Genomic DNA, 24732 nt, shown 5'->3' on the forward strand with positions numbered 1-24732 from the left:
CTATCTATCTACCTACCTACCTATCTACCTACCTACCTATCTACCTACCTACCTATCTACCTACCTATCTACCTACCTACCTATCTACCTACCTATCTATCTACCTATCTACCTACCTATCTATCTACCTACCTATCTACCTATCTACCTACCTACCTATCCATCCATCCATCCATCCATCCATCCATCCATCCATCCATCCATCCATCCATCCATCCATCCATCCATCTATCTGTCCATCTACCTATCAGGTAGGTTGACACGTAAAAGGAATTTGACTTGGTGTACAAAAAGACACAGCCCTAAATATCCTTCATCATTCTGGACAGGAAGGGGAGATTAGATCACGGATCAATAAGAACGATTCATCACAAGGCTGCATATGTATTGACTTATGATGTGTCCATTCATGTATGGAAAAAACGTTTTACATATAGGATAAATAAACCAAAATGGATGCCTTGAATCGGATGAGATTCAAGGCAAAATTCTGTGTCATAATATTGATAATAAGGGAGATTATAGTAAAAACATAAATACGATTTATTAATGTTTTTTTATTTATTTATATAGTTTTTTTGCATAAAGAAAATTAATTCATTAATACAAACTAAAAAAGACACAACCTTAAATATAAATATACCAATACATTCAAAATATGTATATAATTATGTATAATATTAAAGGGGGTTTGATACAAAAATTAAAACTGTGAAAGATTTTTAAATGAATTATTTTAATGTATTTTTCTTTAATTTATATGTGATTTTCTTTAATTACAAAAACAGCCCAAAATAATATTATAATAAAGATTTGAAAATAAATTAAAATTAAAATAAATAATATAGGAGGATTTGATAAAAAGTAAAATATTTAAATATATTAAAAAAATATATATTATACAAATAAACTGAAAATAAATTTAAATTCACGTAAACACTAACCACACTAAGGGGTTATCATACAACTCAAAACACAGACAGATTTAGGTATTAAAGGCTTCATATATTTTCACAACATATATCGTTTTGCTCACCAGACACACTCTCCCCACTCGGGCCAAGACGCTGGGGCTCGCCCCCCCCGCTGGAGTCTAGACTCTTCTCACGGAAGAAGAAGTAGAGCTTGTCGTCGTTTCTTTCTGCGCTGTCAGGGATCTTCTGGATCTGAACAAACACGGGCTCTGAGGAGCAAACACAAGGCGGGCTCAGAAGGGATTCAGGCAAGTGGCTGTGAGAGGAGCGGTAACCTGTAATCAGAACCGTTTAGATCAGGGGTGTCCAAACTACGGCCCGGGGGCCAAATGCGGCCCGCGGACCATTTTGAATCGGCCCTCAGCAAATGTAAAAGGTATAATGACTAAAGTATAATAAACTTCTGCTTGCCTTATATTGTACTTCTTAAATATATATTTTCAAATATATTACACAGTATTCATGTGTTAATAATCACCATTTTTCAAATAAATACAGTCGATTAAAGTTGAAAACATGTTCTAACAAATCTAAGTTGATAATAAAAAAGCTCAATGACTTATTTACATAACCAGCTTGAAATCTACCCTTCATATTTCCTCTTATTATAATCAATCTGAAGCTTCTGTTTTAAGGAATGAGCTGCTAACAAGATAAAGTAAACCCCTGTTTTTTTCTTACAGCATTTTCAAGTATCGAGAATAATTTACCTACATTTGATTGACTTTTCTAACTCATAACTGAACTTATGAGGCAGTATACCTCTAGGGAGTGGCCCAGCCCTTCGTATATGTTGTTCTGTATGTGTCCCTCGGTCCTGTACATATGTGGGATGATTCCATTTAAATCCTCTATTTTAACAAGATATCATTTGCATATCTAAGCGTAATCCTTCAGAAAACTTGTAATATGCAAAATTATTGTGTAATTATCAACTGTTTTATGGTGTTATCTTTCAGTAAAGAAATGCTATTCACTTGTCTCCCTTTCAGCATTTCCCCATCTTTCTGTGTCTTGTTGGTACAAAACCTTTTAGATAAATGGGCCAACGTACTCCTAGAGTAATTGTGAAAGTTTGGACCCCCCTGGTTTACCTCCTCACCCTCACTGACTCACCGTTCAGCCAGCGGGAGTCGTACTGCTCCGTCCGGATGGCCGTCCGGCCGCCCATCGTCCTGAACAGAGCAGCGTCCGTGCTCATGAAGTCGATGTGGACGCCAGCGTACAGGTTACCGTCTGCACAGGGAGAAGATTGGGGAGATTTTGAGCATTTTCCGAAAAATTATATTTAATTTGGTCGACACTTTTGAGTGAAAACAAAACCACTCCGGCCTCGTTATCTCCGATTGTACGACCCCTCCCTTCCTTTCCCTTTCATTCATCCATTGGCATTCCTAAGTCAATTTCACCCAAAAGTCTACTTCTCTTTGACCCTTTATCCCCCCCCCCATCCCTACATCCCTTGACCAACCATACATTCATCCCTTTCTCCCTACATCCCTTCAACATTCCCTCCCTATATCCCGTCATCCCTTCCTCCCTACTTACCTTCATTCATCCATTCGTCTTTCTACACCTTCATCCTTTCATCCCTCCTGTCACTACCCGATCTGCCGCCATGCCCTATCTGCAGTGCGCATGTGCGAGATGGTCCGCCATATTGGAGAACTCCGCACGGCAACCCAAGTAGGACACTTGACACAGTGGCTTTTGGCAAAGCACAAAAAGAAAACTTGAGAGAGATGAGTTATTGTTATTACAACGTGACTTCACTATTATTATTATTGGGTTCTTTTATTTGGGGTTAAGTACATTGTCAGAATAAGTAAGAAATGGATTTAACTTCTGTTAGACAACCCCAAATAAAAGAACCCAATAAAAAGAGTTGTTAAATAATAGTGAAGTCACGTTATAATAACAATAACTCATCTCTCTCGAGTTTTCTTTTTGTGCTTTGCCAAAAGCCACTGTGTCAAGTGTCCTACTTGGGTTGCCGTATGTAGTTGTCAAATATGGTGGACCATCTCGCACATGCGCACTGCAGATAAGGCAGGGCTGCAGATCGGGTAGTGACACCTCCCTCCCAACATCCCTCCCTTCATCCATTCAACTCTCATCCTTCTTCACCCTTAAATTCATTGGGGCTTCACATCCAATACCTTCTCTAATTCAATCTTAACCCAACATATTGTTGTGGTTTGATCCTTGCTTGTGAACATTAAATAAGCCAAACCTTTGTAAGTGCTTCATACAGAAACAAGAGGCTTCTTCTTCTAAATGAAATACAATGAAGTCTTACTGATCAGAACTGCGATGTTCTCCTGTTTTGGATCATAGGAGCATTTCCCCTTCCCTGAATCCACGTACCCGGGCACCAGCCTGAACAGGTAGTCCTGCAGAGCAGAGCATGCATGGAAATAGAAAACACGTCACATGGGAGCACGGGGGAAATCACAAACTAATCAGTGTCCCAGTTTGTAGCGCTGAAATATTTAGCAGGACACCGCTTCTCCGCCTGCTGTAAAGCCACTCAGGGGAAGCTGTAATGTTCACCTCCGCCTTCCAGCCTCTGTTGATGAAGGTGCAGATGGGCTGGTACGCCCCCGTGCCGCAGGTGTACAGGTGGGTGCGGTTCCACGGCTCGATCATACGCACGAAGTTGGCACATTCACCCTGCACAAGGAGGACAAAGAGGACACAGACCAGACATTGTATCGTCCTGAAAGCAGAAGTCTGAGATGTGTGAAAGAACAGGATGTTACAGACGTGATCCCACCTGTCTTCCCTTTCCCGTCATCTGACATTCTCCCTTTCTCTTCGCAGACGCTGGCCAGTGGATCTGAGTTTTTGGAAAAACAGGATCATTGCATTTACAGAGTTATAGCGAGACATAGGCGAACCGAGACATAGACAAGAAAATATCCACATTCAGGAGCTTATTTAACTTTGTCTTCGTAGATTCCTTCTATATTCAACGAAAGTACGCATTAGATTTTAAGACATTAGCTCAGTCTGTAGGGATTAGTTTTGGAAACTAGAAGGTCGGGGTTCAAGTCCAGAATCGGAGCAAGGATTGGTACTTTGAGAGGTGACAACCTGGACCCTATATTACAATCTTTAGATAAGTGGGCAGCAATATAATCTTACAGTATGATTCTGCACCGTCAATGCCAGTCCAGTAAAAGTGGAAGTAACTCTTGACGGCCACATATCTCTCTCTGGATTAAAGGAGAATCAAAGCAGGTGGGAGTTTTGTACGCACGATGAGCGGCTCCTTGTTGACGTTGTGCATATCCAGAGCCACCAGGTACTCCCGGCTGCCCAGGTACAGCCGGCCCTGGTCCTGGTCCATCAGCAGGATGCGGTAGTCGCTGGTGTTGAAGGAGAAACTGAAGGGCCGCGCCGCCCTGGTGTCCATCAGCTCTGTGAGGGGAGGGAGGAACATCTTAAGACATTTGGAAGACCAACGACAGAGGGAGATTAGATTTACTGTAATGATCCTAAAAGGGGAAATAGTTTGGGCATGGCAGCATGTTACAAAGCACTGAACATGACTTGAGATAAAAAGAAAATAAACAGTAATTATATTCATGTTTGATATTGTAGTTATTATATTTGTTCTATTCTATTTTTTTCGCAAAACCACATTTCAATGGGATGAATTAATTATTCTGATTCTGATGGACACAAATAGTACACACATATATATATATCTAAAGAGTCAAATACAATTTAAATGAACATAAAGAGTTACAATAAAATGTCCCATAAATCATAAAATAAAAATATTTATTTAAACAGAAATGTAAAGTAAGAATGTGCAATAAATAATACAATTAAATACAATAAAAATGTCTAATCAACATAAGAAGATAAGAAGAGGAGTAAAATGGCAAAGACATGATCAAATAAAATAGAAACAAATTATTTGTATCCATTAAAGGTGGTGTAGGTCATTTTGGAGAAAGCAGCTCGAGATCGCTAGAATTTGAAAATACACAGCCGGAACAAATCTGCCACTTCCTCACAGAGCCCCTCCTCCAACACACACGAACGCGCACATGACCAATGAGGGCACGAGATAAGTTTGTGCCCAGACGGAAGGCTGACAGGCAGGTAGGCCATCCAGTTACTTTAGCCGGGCCGGCTCAGATGATTGGTTGTACTTTTTACAGTATTACGGCTTCCACAGATAACATTTTGTTATGGATTTTTGTCAAAGCAAAGCACTTAATATATTTATTGCTATCGGGATGTTAAGAGCATTCCATGGAATATAACAAAAAGTGTATCTCGAGCCGGTTTCTCAAACGTACCTACCCCACCTTTAAATGATTTAATACAATTGTAGAAAAGTAGAAATGCACATTGTACTATATATACCAAGTATAACCCAATATATACACTTATATAAGTATTAATAGGTTATTAATTCTGAATTGCTCAGTTATTAAGGGTTTGACTGATGATGTGCCATAAGGTGGTCAATCCCCCCAGAGATCTTTGTCTTTCTTGACGTGCTAAAATGTTGTTTGGAATAATTGAAAGACACGAGGTGACCTGCAGTCCATTTGTGTCGCAGCAGATGAAAATTGTTCAAGCATAGCTTTCAGGAGAACACAGCGAGAGAGAGAGAGAGAGAGAGAGAGAGAGAGAGAAGGGAGCAAGGTTTTCCTCCGGCGGCGTGTCCTAACAGGCCGCGCTCGGCTGAACACAATCCTGACTCCTGAATAACTGGAGTTGCACTGACCGTGTTTTCCTAAGGGACGCCGCGGCCCGCTAACTCCACCCGGCATGTGGCTTAAACCCAATCAGCCGGTCAGGACGCATGAAATATTGAGACCTTAAGAGCGAATATGTTTCTTAAAAAGCTGTAAGTTGAGTTATATTTAATAAGTGGCACACATTCTGCAGAGGAAGTGTTGCTCAGGGGACCGTGAGTTCATCCGAGTCAGCGATGAAACATGTTAAAGGCAGAGAGGGGATAATGGGAGGGGTGTGTGTGAGGTGTTCTCATGTTTGTTCCTCTCAGGACTCCACGTGCTCTGTGTTTTGTTTTTATGTGGACCTTACAGTTCTGCCTCGTGTTGTTATTGTATCCATGTTTCTGTGGTCTTCATTTTAACTTTTGTTCTTTCTTGTGAAGCACTTTGTGAAAGGTGCTATACTAAGTAAACATATTATTACTACCTTAGTTTCCTTTCTTTAACGACACTTTCCTTCAATTACCCTGACCAGTTTATGCAGATTGAACTCTACCTCGTGGTATTTACATTTAATGGGGCGAAGCCTGCGAGCTAGTTCAGTCAACTCGAGCACCAATGATACATTAACACGTGACGCGCCTCGTCCCTCTTACAACCAACCAAACACATTCTCCTAAACATGACGTGCTATTTAAGCTGCCAGGTCTTCCTGCCTCTGCCTCGCTCATGCTGCTGCTGCTCGCCTGCCCCCCCACCACCCCAGCTTCCACCACAGCTTCCACTCCAGCTTCCACCGCAGCTTCCACCCCAGCTTCCACCCCAGCTTCCACTCCAGCTTCCACTCCAGCTTCTACTCCAGCTTCCACCCCAGCTTCCACTCCAGCTTCCACCCCAGCTTCCACTCCAGCTTCCACTCCAGCTTCCACCCCAGCTTCCACTCCAGCTTCCAATCCAGCTTCCACTCCAGCTTCCACCCCAGCTTCCACCCCAGCTTCCACTCCAGCTTCCAATCCAGCTTCCACTCCAGCTTCCACCCCAGCTTCCACTCCAGCTTCCACTCCAGCTTCCACCCCAGCTTCCACTCCAGCTTCCACCCCAGCTTCCACTTCAGCTTCCCACTCCAGCTTCCACTCCAGCTTCCACTCCAGCTTCCACCCCAGCTTCCACTCCAGCTTCCACCCCAGCTTCCACTCCAGCTTCCACCCCAGCTTCCACCCCAGCTTCCACTCCAGCTTCCACCCCAGCTTCCACTCCAGCTTCCACTCCAGCTTCCACCCCAGCTTCCCACCTCAGCTTCCACTCCAGCTTCCACCCCAGCTTCCACTCCAGCTTCCACCCCAGCTTCCACCCCAGCTTCCACCTCAGCTTCCACTCCAGCTTCCACCCCAGCTTCCACCCCAGCTTCCACCTCAGCTTCCACTCCAGCTTCCACCCCAGCTTCCACCCACAGCTTCCACCCACAGCTTCCACCCACAGCTTCCACCCCAGCTTCCACCCCAGCTCCACCCACAGCTTCCACCCCAGCTTCCATCCCAGCTTCCACCCCAGCTCCACCCCAGCTTCCACCCCAGCTCCACCTGTAGGCTCGGGGGATAGTTATCTAATCATCCCTCAATGTTCTTTGTAAATCTGTGGAGTGATGAGGCTCGAGCCTAGACGCCAAACTCAAACTATAAGCTGCTTCTAATAAACATATTAAGAAACACGTGAGTTTAATTAAAACACTTCTACTAGTGTGAACACTTGGATAATGTGTATAGTATTCTATTTTTAACATGAATCAGAAAACCTTTATTTGAGGGGAAATGTACAATGTGACACAAGAGGTTTAATATGAATTAAGAAGCATGCATAACATTTTAAAGATGAAGATTGAAATCACACAAATTACAATCTACAAAATACACATCCAGTACCAGTAACAGGTTTTTTTTAAATAGGTGTAACATGTAGAAGTAGTGATTTTTTAAAAAGTGTATATATGTTTTAAGTAGTAAGTTGGTCTATTATAGTATATAATAATATAATATAATGGAGCAAGCACAGGAACTCCTGAACAGAGTGGAGTCAGAGTGTGCCAAGGTTGGCCTTAGGCTAAACATCAAGAAAACTGAGGTTATCACCTATAACATCTTACCAGAACATCCACCTCTGACAACAACAGAAGGCACTGTGCTTAAAGAAGTCAAGGACTTCAAGTACCTGGGCTCATGGGTCAACTCAACCGAGCAAGATCTTAAGGTGAGGAAGGCACTTGCATGGAGGGCCCTGAACGGCATGACCAGTGTATGGAACTCCAACCTCCTGCGTCAAATCAAACTCAGCTTCTTCTATGCAACGTTAGAGTCTGTTCTCCTCTATGGCAGTGAATGCTGGACCCTGAGGCCAACCCTGCAAAAGTCTCTTGACGGATGCTACACCAGAATAATGTGAGCAGTACTTAACATCAGCAAGAGTGTACATATAACCAACAACATCCTGTACGAGGGAATACCAAGGGTGAGTGAGAAAATTGCAGCCAGGAGAATGAGACTAGCAGGACATTGCCAAAGGCATCAAGAGCTGCCAGCCGGCAAATTGGTGCTGTGGGAACCAACACACGGGCATCGGTCATGAGGACGTCCCGCACAAACATACGTGGACGTACTCAAGAATGACGTAGGAGCACAAAGTACCAATGAACTGGCCGGATGTATGGAGAACTGGGATGACTGGAAGCGACGATGGAGGGCTCGTCTGAGGACGACCTAGAGAGATATACATGTTATAGTTTTTTTTAAATATCTATATATAATCAAAGCTCACCTCTTCAGGGCTGCTTTTAATATGTAATTAATGGTCATTTTAATATTTAAGTATGTTTTTTAAATTACGTTTTTATGAGTTTTTAAGTAAAATGTCTTTGAGTTTCAAGAAAAGAAACTTAAATCACAAACTAACAGCTTGTTTCAACCGCAGAAAACACCACAAATATGTGTTGCTATTTTTTTAAGCATCTTACTTTTAACATCTATTTATGAACACAGTTATATTTAAGCTTGTGTAGTTTGTATATTAAAATGCTATACTCTGTCAAATGTGCCATTATGTACATTGACAGTGAATTTAATCTTAGCGCCTTCTAAAAACATCTACTACATTACATTACACTGCATTTAGCTGACGCTTTTATCCAAAGCGACTTCCAATAAGTGCATTTCAAACATTTCAAGTGCTACTCAACTGGCTTTAGATAAGCCAGTCCTTTGTTAGTATATAAGTGCTTTGTTAGTAATCCTATCGCTCGAAGTGGAGTCGAAAGAGATGAGTTACTACTCTACAGACTTTGATAACGTATATAGTATTCTCCCCCTCATAGACCCTCACACACACAACAACTCGGACTATACCAACACTGTTGATCACTACATGTACTATGTTTACATTTTACTACTCGCTTTGCACAACACCTGTAACAACAATGCTGTCACATACAACTGTGAAATATATACTTTATATTGTGTAATATAGTATTTACTACTGTCATTCTGCAGCAGCTGCATTACTCAATGCTCTATAATGCTGATACTTGCCTTTTTATAATCTTGAAATGTGTAATTATTTAACATGTGTGCTCACTTCCTAAATACTGTTTACTTTAACTTGTTTTATCCTTGCACTTCTTGCACCTACTGTGTTTACAATGTTGTTTTTCTTTGTTTTTTGTGTCTGAACATGTACTCTATAAATAAACTAACCTTACTTTACTTCACTACATTTGAAAATACTGTTTTGATATTGTTTTATTTTGTCTCCATCAGTACTGTCTCTTTGCTGTAACTTTGTACAGTTCCTCTTTGTGGGATTAATAAAGGAATCTGATTCTATGTTTATATATTTGATATGTTGGTCTATTAAAGTATATTCTAACTTATTCTGTAGATTTGATATTTATATTACGGTTCAGGACAATAAAACCACATACTATCAGACTGAGAAACACTTTTATTCGAATGGCTCCATTACTCCTAGTACTCGCAGCCACAGCACCCACTACAACAACTGTGAACACACACGCACACACACACACCCACACACACACGCACACACACACACACACACACACACACACACACACACGCACACACGCACACACACACACACGCACATACTCACTTACAGACTGTAACCACAGTTAATTATACATATTTAGGGCTATATTGTTAACATCTATTTATGAACACAGAGTTATATTTAAACGCTTGTAGTTTTGTATATTTAAACGTTAAAGTCTGTTAGTATGTACATGTAATTAAAATAAATTATGTCAATGCTAACTCTGCTTTATCACTGCTTTTATTTATGAGTGACTATTTCTATTACTGCAGTGAGAGATGTAAGTAGAAGTACAGATACTCGTGTTTAAAAATACTCTGGTAAAAGTAGAAGTACTGACTAAACTTCTTTACTCAAGTAGAAGTAAAGAAGCTTTGAAATGTACTTCAGTAAAAAGTACCCATAACTAGCAGCTGTTTTAAAGAGTACCTGACCTCCCTTTATATTAATAGAACAATAATGTCATTGTTAGCTAATGAATGTTTCCATGCTGAACAACGGCAACATGACAACGTTTCCATTGGTCCCTCTTCTTTAGAGAAGACCAGGAAATGATGGATACACGGATCGTGTTCAAATCAATAGGCACGTAATGACTCTAAAGAATAATGATCACGCATCAAACACACATTCAGACTAAAGGAACCAGCTGTTTGGGAAATGAGAGAAGTAGAAAGTACAGGTATTTGAGTTCAACATGTAAGAAGTAGAAAGTACAGGTATTTGAGTTCAACATGTAAGAAGTAGAAAGTACAGGTATTTGAGTTCAACATGTAAGAAGTAGAAAGTACAGGTATTTGAGTTCAACATGTGAGAAGTAGAAAGTACAGGTATTTGAGTTCAACATGTAAGAAGTAGAAAGTACAGGTATTTGAGTTCAACATGTGAGAAGTAGAAAGTACAGGTATTTGTGTTCAACATGTAAGAAGTAGAAAGTACAGGTATTTGAGTTCAACATGTAAGAAGTAGAAAGAACAGGTATTTGTGTTCAACATGTAAGAAGTAGAAAGTACAGGTATTTGTGTTCAACATGTGAGAAGTAGAAAGTACAGGTATTTGTGTTCAACATGTGAGAAGTAGAAAGTTCAGGTATTTGAGTTCAACATGTAAGAAGTAGAAAGTACAGGTATTTGAGTTCAACATGTGAGAAGTAGAAAGTACAGGTATTTGGGTTCAACATGTAAGAAGTAGAAAGTACAGGTATTTGTGTTCAACATGTAAGAAGTAGAAAGTACAGGTATTTGAGTTCAACATGTGAGAAGTAGAAAGTACAGGTATTTGGGTTCAACATGTAAGAAGTAGAAAGTACAGGTATTTGAGTTCAACATGTGAGAAGTAGAAAGTACAGGTATTTGGGTTCAACATGTAAGAAGTAGAAAGTACAGGTATTTGGGTTCAACATGTAAGAAGTAGAAAGTACAAGTATTTGAGTTCAACATGTAGGAAGTAGAAAGTACAGGTATTTGAGTTCAACATGTAAGAAGTAGAAAGTTCAGGTATTTGAGTTCAACATGTGAGAAGTAGAAAGTACAGGTATTTGGGTTCAACATGTAAGAAGTAGAAAGTACAAGTATTTGAGTTCAACATGTAGGAAGTAGAAAGTACAGGTATTTGGGTTCAACATGTAAGAAGTAGAAAGTACAAGTATTTGAGTTCAACATGTAGGAAGTAGAAAGTACAGGTATTTGTGTTCAACATGTAAGAAGTAGAAAGTACAGGTATTTGGGTTCAAAATGTAAGAAGTAGAAAGTACAGGTATTTGAGTTCAACATGTAAGAAGTAGAAAGTTCAGGTATTTGTGTTCAACATGTAAGAAGTAGAAAGTACAAGTATTTGAGTTCAACATGTAAGAAGTAGAAAGTACAGGTATTTGTGTTCAACATGTAAGAAGTAGAAAGTACAGGTATTTGTGTTCAACATGTAAGAAGTAGAAAGTACAGGTATTTGAGTTCAACATGTAAGAAGTAGAAAGTTCAGGTATTTGTGTTCAACATGTAAGAAGTAGAAAGTACAGGTATTTGGGTTCAACATGTAAGAAGTAGAAAGTTCAAGTATTTGAGTTCAACATGTAAGAAGTAGAAAGTACAGGTATTTGTGTTCAACATGTGAGAAGTAGAAAGTACAGGTATTTAGGTTCATCATGTAAGAAGTAGAAAGTACAGGTATTTGTGTTCAACATGTAAGAAGTAGAAAGTACAGGTATTTGGGTTCAACATGTAGGAAGTAGAAAGTACAGGTATTTGTGTTCAACATGTAAGAAGTAGAAAGTACAGGTATTTGAGTTCAACATGTAAGAAGTAGAAAGTACAGGTATTTGTGTTCAACATGTAAGAAGTAGAAAGTACAAGTATTTGAGTTCAACATGTAAGAAGTAGAAAGTACAGGTATTTGTGTTCAACATGTAAGAAGTAGAAAGTACAGGTATTTGGGTTCAACATGTAAGAAGTAGAAAGTACAAGTATTTGAGTTCAACATGTAGGAAGTAGAAAGTACAGGTATTTGTGTTCAACATGTAAGAAGTAGAAAGTACAAGTATTTGAGTTCAACATGTAGGAAGTAGAAAGTACAGGTATTTGTGTTCAACATGTAAGAAGTAGAAAGTACAAGTATTTGTGTTCAACATGTAAGAAGTAGAAAGTACAGGTATTTGGGTTCAACATGTAAGAAGTAGAAAGTACAGGTATTTGAGTTCAACATGTAGGAAGTAGAAAGTACAGGTATTTGAGTTCAACATGTAAGAAGTAGAAAGTACAAGTATTTGTGTTCAACATGTAAGAAGTAGAAAGTACAGGTATTTGGGTTCAACATGTAAGAAGTAGAAAGTACAAGTATTTGAGTTCAACATGTAGGAAGTAGAAAGTACAGGTATTTGTGTTCAACATGTAAGAAGTAGAAAGTACAGGTATTTGAGTTCAACATGTAAGAAGTAGAAAGTTCAGGTATTTGTGTTCAACATGTAAGAAGTAGAAAGTACAAGTATTTGAGTTCAACATGTAAGAAGTAGAAAGTACAGGTATTTGAGTTCAACATGTAAGAAGTAGAAAGTTCAGGTATTTGTGTTCAACATGTAAGAAGTAGAAAGTACAAGTATTTGAGTTCAACATGTAAGAAGTAGAAAGTACAGGTATTTGTGTTCAATATGTGAGAAGTAGAAAGTACAGGTATTTAGGTTCAACATGTAAGAAGTAGAAAGTACAGGTATTTGAGTTCAACATGTAAGAAGTAGAAAGTTCAGGTATTTGTGTTCAACATGTAAGAAGTAGAAAGTACAAGTATTTGAGTTCAACATGTAAGAAGTAGAAAGTACAGGTATTTGTGTTCAATATGTGAGAAGTAGAAAGTACAGGTATTTAGGTTCAACATGTAAGAAGTAGAAAGTACAGGTATTTGTGTTCAACATGTAAGAAGTAGAAAGTACAGGTATTTGGGTTCAACATGTAGGAAGTAGAAAGTACAGGTATTTGTGTTCAACATGTAAGAAGTAGAAAGTACAGGTATTTGTGTTCAACATGTAAGAAGTAGAAAGTACAGGTATTTGTGTTCAACATGTGAGAAGTAGAAAGTACAGGTATTTGTGTTCAACATGTGAGAAGTAGAAAGTACAGGTATTTGTGTTCAACATGTAAGAAGTAGAAAGTACAGGTATTTGTGTTCAACATGTAAGAAGTAGAAAGTACAGGTATTTGGGTTCAACATGTGAGAAGTAGAAAGTACAGGTATTTGTGTTCAACATGTGAGAAGTAGAAAGTACAGGTATTTGTGTTCAACATGTAAGAAGTAGAAAGTACAGGTATTTGTGTTCAACATGTAAGAAGTAGAAAGTACAGGTATTTGTGTTCAACATGTGAGAAGTAGAAAGTACAGGTATTTGTGTTCAACATGTGAGAAGTAGAAAGTACAGGTATTTGTGTTCAACATGTAAGAAGTAGAAAGTACAGGTATTTGAGTTCAACATGTAAGAAGTAGAAAGTACAGGTATTTGGGTTCAACATGTAAGAAGTCAAAGTAAAAAGTAGTGGACTAAAGTACTGATACCAGAAACATTTACTTAAGTACAGTAACGAAGTATTTGTACTCGACTAGTTCTCCCTCTGTATATCTTACCCCCTGTTTAAACCCAGTATAGGAGGGCATTGTGGTTCTGATTTGCTCTCACAGTCAGGCATGTTAGAGACAGCCGGCTACGCACTGACAAATATTCCCAGAGAGCGTCAGAAGCTTACAGGGATTCAGGAGGAAGCCCAATCTTTATTTACATCAAAGCGCCTGCCATCTTTTCCTTTTTGAGGTCAATGTTAACAGGATGCAGTCAAGGTGCCGAACTAAAATAAACCACGCAATCGGATCTCCGGACGACACGAGGATGGAGCCTTTGATTCTTTTTTTTGTTGTTGGGGGGGAAGAGGTCCGGTTCTGAGGTAAACACAGGATAACAAGCTCCACCGGGCCAGAGTGGATCCACTGCACGGCTAAAAGTGGAAACACCACACCCCTATACATGTCTCCATTCCCCAGAAATAGCAAACAATGTACTGCCGTCATCTGGTAAAGCTTCTGAGACACTTATCCCCTGACAGCATTCTGACAGCGGCGGGGAAACACGGGGACAGACACACGATCAAAGAATGGAGCTACTACAAGCTCTCGGGTTACAGCTTCTCTGCATACCGTCACCGAGGCCGTTTAGTCGCAGGGCAATCTCAAGTATGAGCGGTCTGACGACAGCACCGAGGGGAATGAATGACATTCTTCTTCATGGTCTTCCCTGGACTGAAGAGGGTCTCGTCTTTGTGGCAAATCAATGACTTACATTTTCAAGAAGATCTGTAAAACTCTCTTCTACCACCAAGAATCCACCACTTCACCACCAACTTATATATTATTTTTTTACCAGAGATGTGCTGATAAGTTTCTTTGAAGTCATTTAAAATGAAAAATGTACTTAAAAAACGGGAGTAAACTTCTTCTACGTCGTCTAACAACAACACGATGTTGACGACTTATCAATTTGTGGATTTGATCAAGAAAGAATCCCGCAAAGGCAACATTTTACATTTCAAGTTTGCCAGAACTTTCCTTAAAAATAGATTTAAAAAGAATAAAACCAGAGCCCAGTCTGCTCTGATTGGTTAGCTGGCCGGCTCTGTTGTGATTGGTCAACCTGCTTAGAGATGTCCCGCCCCTAAGTCTAATACGTACAATGTGTTGGAGCGCCAATAGGAGTGCAAGTGTTACGTAGTGATGTCACTATGTCCTGAGAGTAAACAAAATAGTCTAATGGAGGCGTTTCAGGCACGGGGGGATTTTTGCCTTTGCAGACCATTTACATGCACTAAAACCTTTAAAACACACTACAGGAAAGGGAAGAAAATGCTTAATAGGGCCTCTTTAAAGGACACATTTGTGCTCAAAACAACTTTAAGAGAAGTATTGTGGAGCTCTGACCCACAAACGGTATTCTATAGCCTTTATAAAACATATTTATTTTGTTCAGAACATCTTAAACACACCCAGATGATATTTCAATGATAATGAGAATCATGGTTGAAAAATGATCCACCCATCCAATATCTAGAATCAAATTACAATTGCAACATCAGTCAAAATAATGTCCCTAAGATATATTTTCCAAATGTTGCCGCCCTGGGCTTCATATCTTCAGAGTGCATGTGCGAGCGTGTCTCTGGTTTCAGCCTCACTGCTGCTCTCTAGCAATGCTGACTAACTCTATCAAAGCCCCTCCGTCCCCTGTACAGTGACACAACTTCCCAGCAGCGGAGGAAACACAACGTCTCCTCTGCAGAGTCTCTGAGAAGAGTCACATGTCCTCCTCCAGGCGCCTCGGGGAACAAAGAGACTCCGTGTCACAAACAATGAACAATAAATCCTCCGAATGGCAGAAAACAGTCGGGGAGTAAATCCAACGTTCCTCCTGTTTGGGGGAGGGGAGGCTGATGAATGTTGAAAAACCTCAAAGAAATGTAGTAATTTACAGAGGAGGGAAGTAACTACTTTACTTGATTATTTCCATTTGATGCTACTTTGTACTTCTACTCCTCTACAGTTCAGAGTTACATGGTGTACTTTTCCTCCACTACATGTATTTAATACCTTTAGTTACTTCACAGATGATGAATGATGTGAAATATAATCAAGTGTTGAATCAGACTTTAGTTCCACCTGGAGTAAATCCACCAGCTACCCTGCAGTATACAAAGTCATTCAGACTAGCTGCACCTTTACCAGCTTTGAGAACACTTTCATGATCAATCATTATAAAACATATCATATATGTTATTCTGAAATGGACCAATCTGCACAACGACTACTTTCACTGTCGCTACTTTCACTATATTTTGATGAGAATACTTTTCTACTTTTACTTGAGGAACATTTTGAATGCAGGACTTTTACTGTAACAGAGTATTCCTACACTCTGGTACTTCTACTTTTACTCAAGTACAAGATCTGAGTACTTCTACTTTCACTCAAGTACAAGATCTGAGTACTTCTACTTTTACTCAAGTACAAGATCTGAGTACTTCGACTTTTACTCAAGAACAAGATCTGAGTACTTCTACTTTTACTCAAGTACAAGATCTGAATACTTCTACTTTACTCAAGTACAAGACCTGAGTACTTCTACTTTTACTCAAGTACAAGATCTGAGTACATCTACTTTTACTCAAGAACAAGATCTGAATACTTCTACTTTTACTCAAGAACAAGATCTGAGTACTTCTACTTTTACTCTCAAGTACAAGATCTGAGTACTTCTACTTTACTCAAGTACAAGATCTGAGTACTTCTACTTTTACTCAAGCACAAGATCTGAGTACTTCTACTTTTACTCAAGTACAAGATCTGAGTACTTCTACTTTTATTCAAGTACAATATCTGAGTTATTCTACTTTTACTCAAGTACAAGATCTGAGTACTTCTACTTTTATTCAAGTACACGCTCTGAGTTATTCTACTTTTACTCAATTACAAGATCTGAGTACTTCCACTTTTACTCAAGTACAACATCTGAGTACTTCCACTTTTACTCAAGTACAACATCTGAGTACTTCCACTTTTACTCAAGTACAACATCTGAGTACTTCTACTTTTACTCAAGTACAACATCTGAGTACTTCTCCTCTCTGATAATGTAACACCTCTCAGCTGCTCTAAACATGAATTTGTCACGGAGAGATTTCTACAGATGTGAATTCCTGCATCTTACACGAAAGCACGGACGTGATCAAGTTCAAGACCCGACTTGTGTAATTGGTCAGACTGCTACTTTGTGATCCCTGTTGCACAAAAAAACACACACCGCTGTGCCGTGTGTGAGCTGTTCACTGCGAGGCGATTAGTGTTAAAGGTCATATAAAAACACCCTGCAATCACTCTCTCACAAATGGACGCCACGAGCAGCATGTCGACGGCTGTTTTCTGCCCTCAAAAGATGACAAGAATTCAAAACAGGCTCTCCAACCACAGATCTCATGATTAGCCCACCTCTAATCTGCGTCAGATGTCGACATCGCTGAAAAGCATAAATGTTTCTCGCTGAATCGGCTCAGAACAAGATGCGGCGCTGCCGAGACCTGACCGGGGATTTTGACTCGCCTCCACATGAAAGCACTTTAGAGAAATGCTATAAAGTAACACTCACACCTTTAATTCTCACCTACAGGTACTCTAAGGTGTGTGCATGTCTGCAGGTGCACTGTGCTGCAAAGATAACAGTAATCATGCAGCATTGTTTGGATCAAAGGCTGTAACTTGAACGTCAGAGAGGACTACATGGGAAAATCCCAAACACCTATAAAAAAAACAGCATTCAGCCAAAAGCTCTTAAATATCATTTGGGCTCCAGTGATCACATTTCAGGTGTTTCCTTCTCGTGTCATCATGTCAGACATCAAACCCCAGGAGAGATGACGGGTCACGCTTCAGTGTGTGTGTGTGTGTGTGTGTGTGTGTGTGTGTGTGTGTGTGTGTGTGTGTGTGTGTGTGTGTGTGTGTGTGTGTGTGTGTGTGTGTGTGTGTGTGTGTGTGTGTGTGTGTGTGTGGTGTGTGTGTGTGTGTGTGTGTGTGTGTGTGTGTGTGTGTGTGTGTGTGTGTGTGTGTGTGTGTGTGTGTGTTGTGTGTGTGTGTGTGTGTTAGGGTGGTGGGGAGACACTTTGTCGAAGGGCACAACCAGTAACCAACCACACGTAATATCCACCTTTTGTTTTCACTGCTGCACTTTTTGACATGTGGCAGGAAGTACGTTCTTTACATGTGTATTGAGAGGAAACTACCAGGGGTGTGAGAGCACAGGGACTCAGGGCACGGGTTCCCAACGTGGAGGTCGCCAAAGCTGCACAAGGGTCAGGAGATGACGTTTTATACAAATATACAGTTCGCTTATATCGGTCAGGGCCAACTTCATTCAATTTTGTGAAGAAAACGTACTGAAATATGTTGGTTTCTGATTTAAGACTTACACTTGTTTTAATTCTAACAGGATGAGGACACTAGGAAGACCTACACACACGGTCTTCATGCTTCAAAACACTGCGCTGCTTAGAAATGTACAATATCGTCACAATATTGACATATTTGATCAAAAATATAAAAATGATATTGATATTTTATCGTTATTGAGAAAGTATATCATCTTGGATATTGTAAGTTTGGTCATTTCCTGGTTTAAAGAGGCTCTATACTGCTTTTCCGGGTTTCGACCTTCCTGTGTGTTATACAGGTTTTTGTGCATGTCAATGGTCTGCAGAGGATAAAATCCCTGTGTTGTTTCTCTCCCAAACACTCCTTTGTTTACTTCAGGAACATAGTGACATCACTGTGAAACGCTTCTATTGGCTAGCGCTCCAACACATTGTACGCGATAGGCTAAGGGGCGGGACATCTCTAAGCGGTTGACCAATCACAACAGAGCCGGCCAGATAACCAATCAGAGCAGACTGGGATCTGGTTTCAGACAGAGGGTGAAAAGAGATGCTGCAGCACAGGCAGTATGAGAAAGCTAAAGAGCTGTTTGAACATTAAAGCATGGAGACATGTAGAGATACTACATACTGATATACACCTGAACATCAGCAGGAGAGGACTCTTTAAAGTAGAGACACTACATACTGATATACACCTGAACATCAGCAGGAGAGGACTCTTTAAAGTAGAGACACTACATACTGATATACACCTGAACATCAGCAGGAGAGGACTCTTTAAAGTAGAGACACTACATACTGATATACACCTGAACATCAGCAGGAGAGGACTCTTTAAAGTAGAGACACTACATACTGATATACACCTGAACATCAGCAGGAGAGGACTCTTTAAGTAGAGACACTACACACTGATATACACCTGAACATCAGCAGGAGAGGACTCTTTAAAGTAGAGACACTACACACTGATATACACCTGAACATCAGCAGGAGAGGACTCTTTAAAGTAGAGACACTACATACTGATATACACCTGAACATCAGCAGGAGAGGACTCTTTAAAGTAGAGACACTACATACTGATATACACCTGAACATCAGCAGGAGAGGACTCTTTAAAGTAGAGACACTACATACATACTAATATACACCTGAACATCAGCAAGAGAGGACTCTTTAAAGTAGACACACTCCATACTGATATACACCTGGACATCAGCAGGAGAGGACTCTTTAAAGTAGAGACACTACATACTGATATACACCTGAACATCAGCAGGAGAGGACTCTTTAAAGTAGACACACTACATACTGATATACACCTGGACATCAGCAGGAGAGGACTCTTTAAAGTAGAGACACTACATACTAATATACACCTGAACATCAGCAGGAGAGGACTCTTTAAAGTAGACACACTACATACTGATATACACCTGAACATCAGCAGGAGAGGACTCTTTAAAGGCTAATCACAATTACTTATTTGTTCCACATCGTGCAGCTGGACCTTAAGGTGAAGTCAAGGAGTTCTGGTTAATGTGTGTGAGCTCACCTTTGAAGGAGAGGCGTATCCGCGGGGCCGACTGCTGCAGGCCTCTGCAAACACTGAGGGCCAACAGGAGGAGGGCGGCTCCACAGGCTGTCATGGTAACAGTCATGCAGGTAGCCCACAGAGATCTAAATCTGGACCGAAAAAAGAAAAGAGGAATGAACTATTATTATAGAGAGCCCTGTGAGAATTATGAGACAGAAAAAGAAGGAAAAGACAGGAGAGAGAGAGAGCTTCCTCTTTGAAGTCTCTGATCAGAAGTTCGGCCTGCAGCCTTCAAGAGGTATAGTTTGGCAGCAGAGAACACATCTTCACACCTGCTCTGGAAAATATGACAGCCCTATTATTTATTTAAAGTGTAAATGTAGTGAGGTATGTGTTGAGACTGTATAATGCAGCACACATGGAAAAGGTCCCAAAGAAGAATAAAGGATTGTCTTTGCTTTTATCTTCAGGCTGGGCAATATTTTTGATATTTTATTGTTGTATGAGGTTAGATCTCTTTCAAGTTTGGATATCCTAATATCATAAGGGCCTTTTTCTAGTTTTAAATGATGCATTCAAGTAAACTGAAGTCATTTAATGAATTTACCAGACTTTACCAATGCTGCTCTAAGAGTCAGCCTTTTAGCACTTCCTGTCCACAGGTCTGGAAATAAGGCCTGTGGTTAACACAAGCTGAAGAGAATTGTATTCTATATAATAAATCTGTCAGTAAATACCCTACTGGCGAATTAAAAAACTGCGCTTGCTAACAAGTGTCTAAATGAAACGACTAAATGTCATCATGCCCAACATTAGCCGCCTTTAGCTTAGCGGTGGTGACGTGAAGTCATGTGACCGTGCTGTAGTTCCTTTATAGCCCAACATTAGCATCCTTTAGCTTTGCGGTGGTGACGTGAAGTCATGTGACCGTGCTGTAGTTCCTTTATAGCCCAACATTAGCATCCTTTAGCTTAGCGGTGGTGACGTGAAGTCATGTGACCGTGCTGTAGTTCCTTTATAGCCCAACATTAGCCACCTTTAGCTTAGCGGTGGTAAAGTGAAGACATGTGACCGTGCTGTAGTTCCTTTATAGCCCAACATTAGCTGCCTTTAGCTTAGCGGTGGTGACGTGAAGTAATGTGACCGTGCTGTAGTTCCTTTATAGCCCAACATTAGCCGCCTTTAGCTTAGCGGTGGTGACGTGAAGTCATGTGACCGTGCTGTAGTTCCTTTATAGCCCAACATTAGCTGCCTTTAGCTTAGCGGTGGTGACGTGAAGTCATGTGACCGTGCTGTTTCCTTTATAGCCCAACATTAGCATCCTTTAGCTTTGCGGTGGTGACGTGAAGTCATGTGACCGTGCTGTAGTTCCTTTATAGCCCAACATTAGCCACCTTTAGCTTAGCGGTGGTGACGTGAAGTCATGTGACCGTGCTGTTTCCTTTATAGCCCAACATTAGCCACCTTTAGCTTAGCGGTGGTGACGTGAAGTCATGTGACCGTGCTGTTTCCTTTATAGCCCAACATTAGCTGCCTTTAGCTTAGCGGTGGTGACGTGAAGTCATGTGACCGTGCTGTTTCCTTTATAGCCCAACATTAGCTGCCTTTAGCTTAGCGGTGGTGACGTGAAGTCATGTGACCGTGCTGTAGTTCCTTTACATACATGCCAACCTTTCCAAATCCAAAAGAGGTAGGTTTGCGAGTGGCAAATGTGCACGCCCAAATTAGGTAATCAGAAGAAATTGAACCACAGTAATTACAGGTATAAACCATGTATTTAATATATTGCATCACTTTTTGCATTTTTCACAAAAATTGGTCATACAATGTTCAGTCACTTTAGTGCTTGGTATGTAGCAGACTTGGCTTTCTTGAGAAGTTCAGGGTCTGGTTTCCAGTTGCAGCAGGTGAATTTTTTTTTTTTTTTAAGATGTTTATCTTCCTTACCAACAGACCTTTGTGTGCTTCTCTCCTCTCCGCGATACCTTGATAAACTCGTTATCTGTTGTCCACTTGGCTTTAAACACATTGTCCCACCGCTTGGTGGGCTTCTTCTTCTCGGGGGTTCTATTCATCGCGGAATTTCCATATCAAAACCTGTAGCTGTGTGTATCGTTGAACATCTCTGATGTGAATAAACAACACTGGGGCGCCAAGACCGAACACTAATCACGTGATGAGCAAATCCAATTTCATTGGATAGGATCCAAAGTCGAGTCCATTGTCTATGGTGCGCCAAGGAGCATTTTTATTTTTTATAATTTGGGAAGATTGAAATTGGTAGGGAAAGCCAGCTAAATCGGTAGGCGGTAGAAACATGTAAAAAGCGGTAGACTACCGCCCAAATCGGTAGGGTTGGCAGGTATGCCATTATAGCCTAACGTTAGCTTTTTACTTCAAAATTCCAAGTATTTATATGTGGAGATTATCCTACTGAACAAAACGTGTAAGTATCACAAATGTGTGTTGATGGATTATTTACTGTAATATAGGCCTATATCGAAATCCAATGGAAAAATCCCATTGGCTTTTTGTGGAGGGAAACAGGATGCTTTACTGTGTCGCACTACAAAAACATGTCATCCCTGCAGCTCTCTATATATTCACATTACTGATTATTATTCATCATAACGTTCACTTTTTAAATATTTGATAAGCGCCTCACTAGTTAATTTACAATCCCATCACAATGTCGATATTGAGGTATATTGTCAAAAATATTTGATTTCCCCATATTACCCAGCCTTATTTCATCTTGTACTTTCTCTTGAATCAATATTTTCCTAGAAAACCGAACTTAAAAAGCCTCTGAACCCATCAGTGATTCCCTGCGCCTCCGCCTCCGTCTTTGAACAAAGCACACCAGACTATTCCCCAGAAGTTGACGGGTGAAAAACATGACAGTTCAAAGAAACAGGTAGCTCTCTTTGAAACAGTTCCTGACAGTTTAGGGGTGTTGAAACGTAGCCTAACTGTTAGACCTTAACTCAAGCATTCATTATGCATCTGCACTTTGCTGGAGAGGATCCCGTATAAATTATGAATACTAAAAGCTGAGTCCACAACATCCATTAAATTGTCTCCCTGAAGGTGTGCTTTGCTCCAGCTATAAGCCATCCCACGGGCTTTTCTTTTTTCTCATGCCATACATGCAGCCAAACCCCCTCCCAGTGGCACAAGCCTAAAAAAAAGGGCTTTTATGGAGGGGGTATCCATGCAGAAAAGCTAGAGATGAATCTTAAATTTCACAATAAGGCATACATCCACGTTTGACACATTTTGCTCAAATATGTTCCCATTAAAACTGATGAAATTGGCATGCTGGAGGTTTAGAATTAAAAACAGGAGCCAGTGGGAACGCCTTGGCTTGAAGGCATAATCACATATATCTGCTCAGCAGGGAAGCTTGATCTGTATTCCTGCTATGACACACTCTCTGATATATGTATGCACTGTTAGTAATTATAATGCACATGCTCCATCAGACAGGGGATCCACATGATGTTCAGACAGATCGTATGTCATGAAATGTCACAGTTATAAGTCACACATCGCATTTAAAACATTGCTTTGAGTTTAAGAACGAAATAAATACTTATATGAGACATAAAGATGATGGTTTATGACTCTGTTTTCTATTTTGCTATCTTTGTGAAGCATTTGGGATTTTAAAAAGTGTTCATTTAAATAAAGGTCGTCACCAAAAATGATTTTATTCATTGAAACTAATCGAAATAATGCTTTTTTAAATGGGCATATGGCCATATATACACCAGGGACACATTTTAAAGTCCTTATTTTTATATTTTGTATACAAAAATAAGGCAAAATGGCTTCGTTATTATCAAAAAACATCACAAACCCAAAAACATGTTACTTACTGTTATTGAAGTAAGGATATACAAAGAATCCATGCGCGAGACACCTCATTTAAACACCTTAAAAATATCTAAATGTATCTAAAACATAATCATGTGCCCGTGGGGCTCCATGTTCTCTATGATCTGATTTCGAGGTATTTTTATGAATGACGATATTTCTCCTGCTTCTCATAGCAGGGTGGTAACGGCAAGGCAGATTAAAGTTCAGCTGTAATAACATGTGTTTTCCCTTTAAAAATAAAAATAATTACAGGATTCCAATGAAGTAGTTCCCTTCCCCGCGGAGGAGTGCGCACTTACCTGTGAACTCAACATCCAGAAATAGGAACCGAACAAATGTGACGCTTAGAGAGAGTAACCACACCAGAGGTAAAAGTTAAAACCACAGAGAAGTTAAATGACCTACCTTGTTTTTGTTTTTCTGACTCTTCTCGATGCAAGTAGATCCAAAAACGGGAAGAAAGGGAAAACTTGCGAGATGTTAGAGCTGCATTCCCCGCGTTTCGTGCCTCGGAGCCGGATTGGAAAATGTCCCTCGACGGCGCTGCGCAGGCATAAAACAATCCGATAGGTTTGCAAAGAGAAAGAGAGAGGGGGGGGAGAGAGAGAAAGGGGGAAGAGAAAGAGAAAAGCTGCCTATAATCAGTCGACGGTATTTCTCCCAGGCAACATTTACGCGCTAACTTTACGCACGGATGGCCACGGTGATGTGAATCCTCGGATCCTGCCTGAATCTAGTGACCAGGTGCAGGTGTTGGGGGAGTGTGTGAGACCCCGCTGTCCTCTCCCTTCTGCTCTGCCTCCCCCCCTGCCTCTCCTCTCCTGTTGGCCCACAGCAGCATTGGACCAAAGCTCTTGGTACACCATATGGGTATGATTAACCCTGTCACTGCTGCTGAGGGGAACACACTCTACTCCAAAATGGTATTCATCCATGTTTCAAGGTTTCAAGGCTTTTATTGTCATTTGTACATAGCTACAGTTATGAGGATGAAAATCTGAGGTCACAGGCTCCTCCAGCAGTGCAACACAATAAAACAGATAATAGTGCGAGGAAATAAAATAAAATATAATATAATAGAAATAGTGCAG

General features: G+C 40.3%; 1 protein-coding gene across 1 annotated transcript in view; it reads right to left on the bottom strand.

Annotated features, from left to right (window-relative positions):
• The window catches only part of sema3ga (sema domain, immunoglobulin domain (Ig), short basic domain, secreted, (semaphorin) 3Ga), a 34470-nt gene extending 10025 nt beyond the window's left edge, over positions 1-24445 (bottom strand). The window contains exons 1-8 of the mRNA XM_034216473.1: positions 24047-24445; positions 19778-19908; positions 4237-4397; positions 3751-3813; positions 3528-3647; positions 3274-3367; positions 2091-2210; positions 1037-1183 (exon numbers count right to left, since the gene is read on the bottom strand). Of these exons, the coding sequence (XP_034072364.1) occupies positions 1037-1183; positions 2091-2210; positions 3274-3367; positions 3528-3647; positions 3751-3813; positions 4237-4397; positions 19778-19883 (811 nt within the window). The 5' untranslated portion in view covers positions 19884-19908; positions 24047-24445. The remainder of the gene's footprint in view (positions 1-1036; positions 1184-2090; positions 2211-3273; positions 3368-3527; positions 3648-3750; positions 3814-4236; positions 4398-19777; positions 19909-24046) is intronic.
• Between the last annotated feature and the right edge of the window lie 287 nt (positions 24446-24732).

This window comes from Gymnodraco acuticeps, unplaced genomic scaffold, assembly GCF_902827175.1.
Source record: "Gymnodraco acuticeps unplaced genomic scaffold, fGymAcu1.1, whole genome shotgun sequence".
Taxonomy (NCBI): Eukaryota; Metazoa; Chordata; class Actinopteri; order Perciformes; family Bathydraconidae; genus Gymnodraco; species Gymnodraco acuticeps.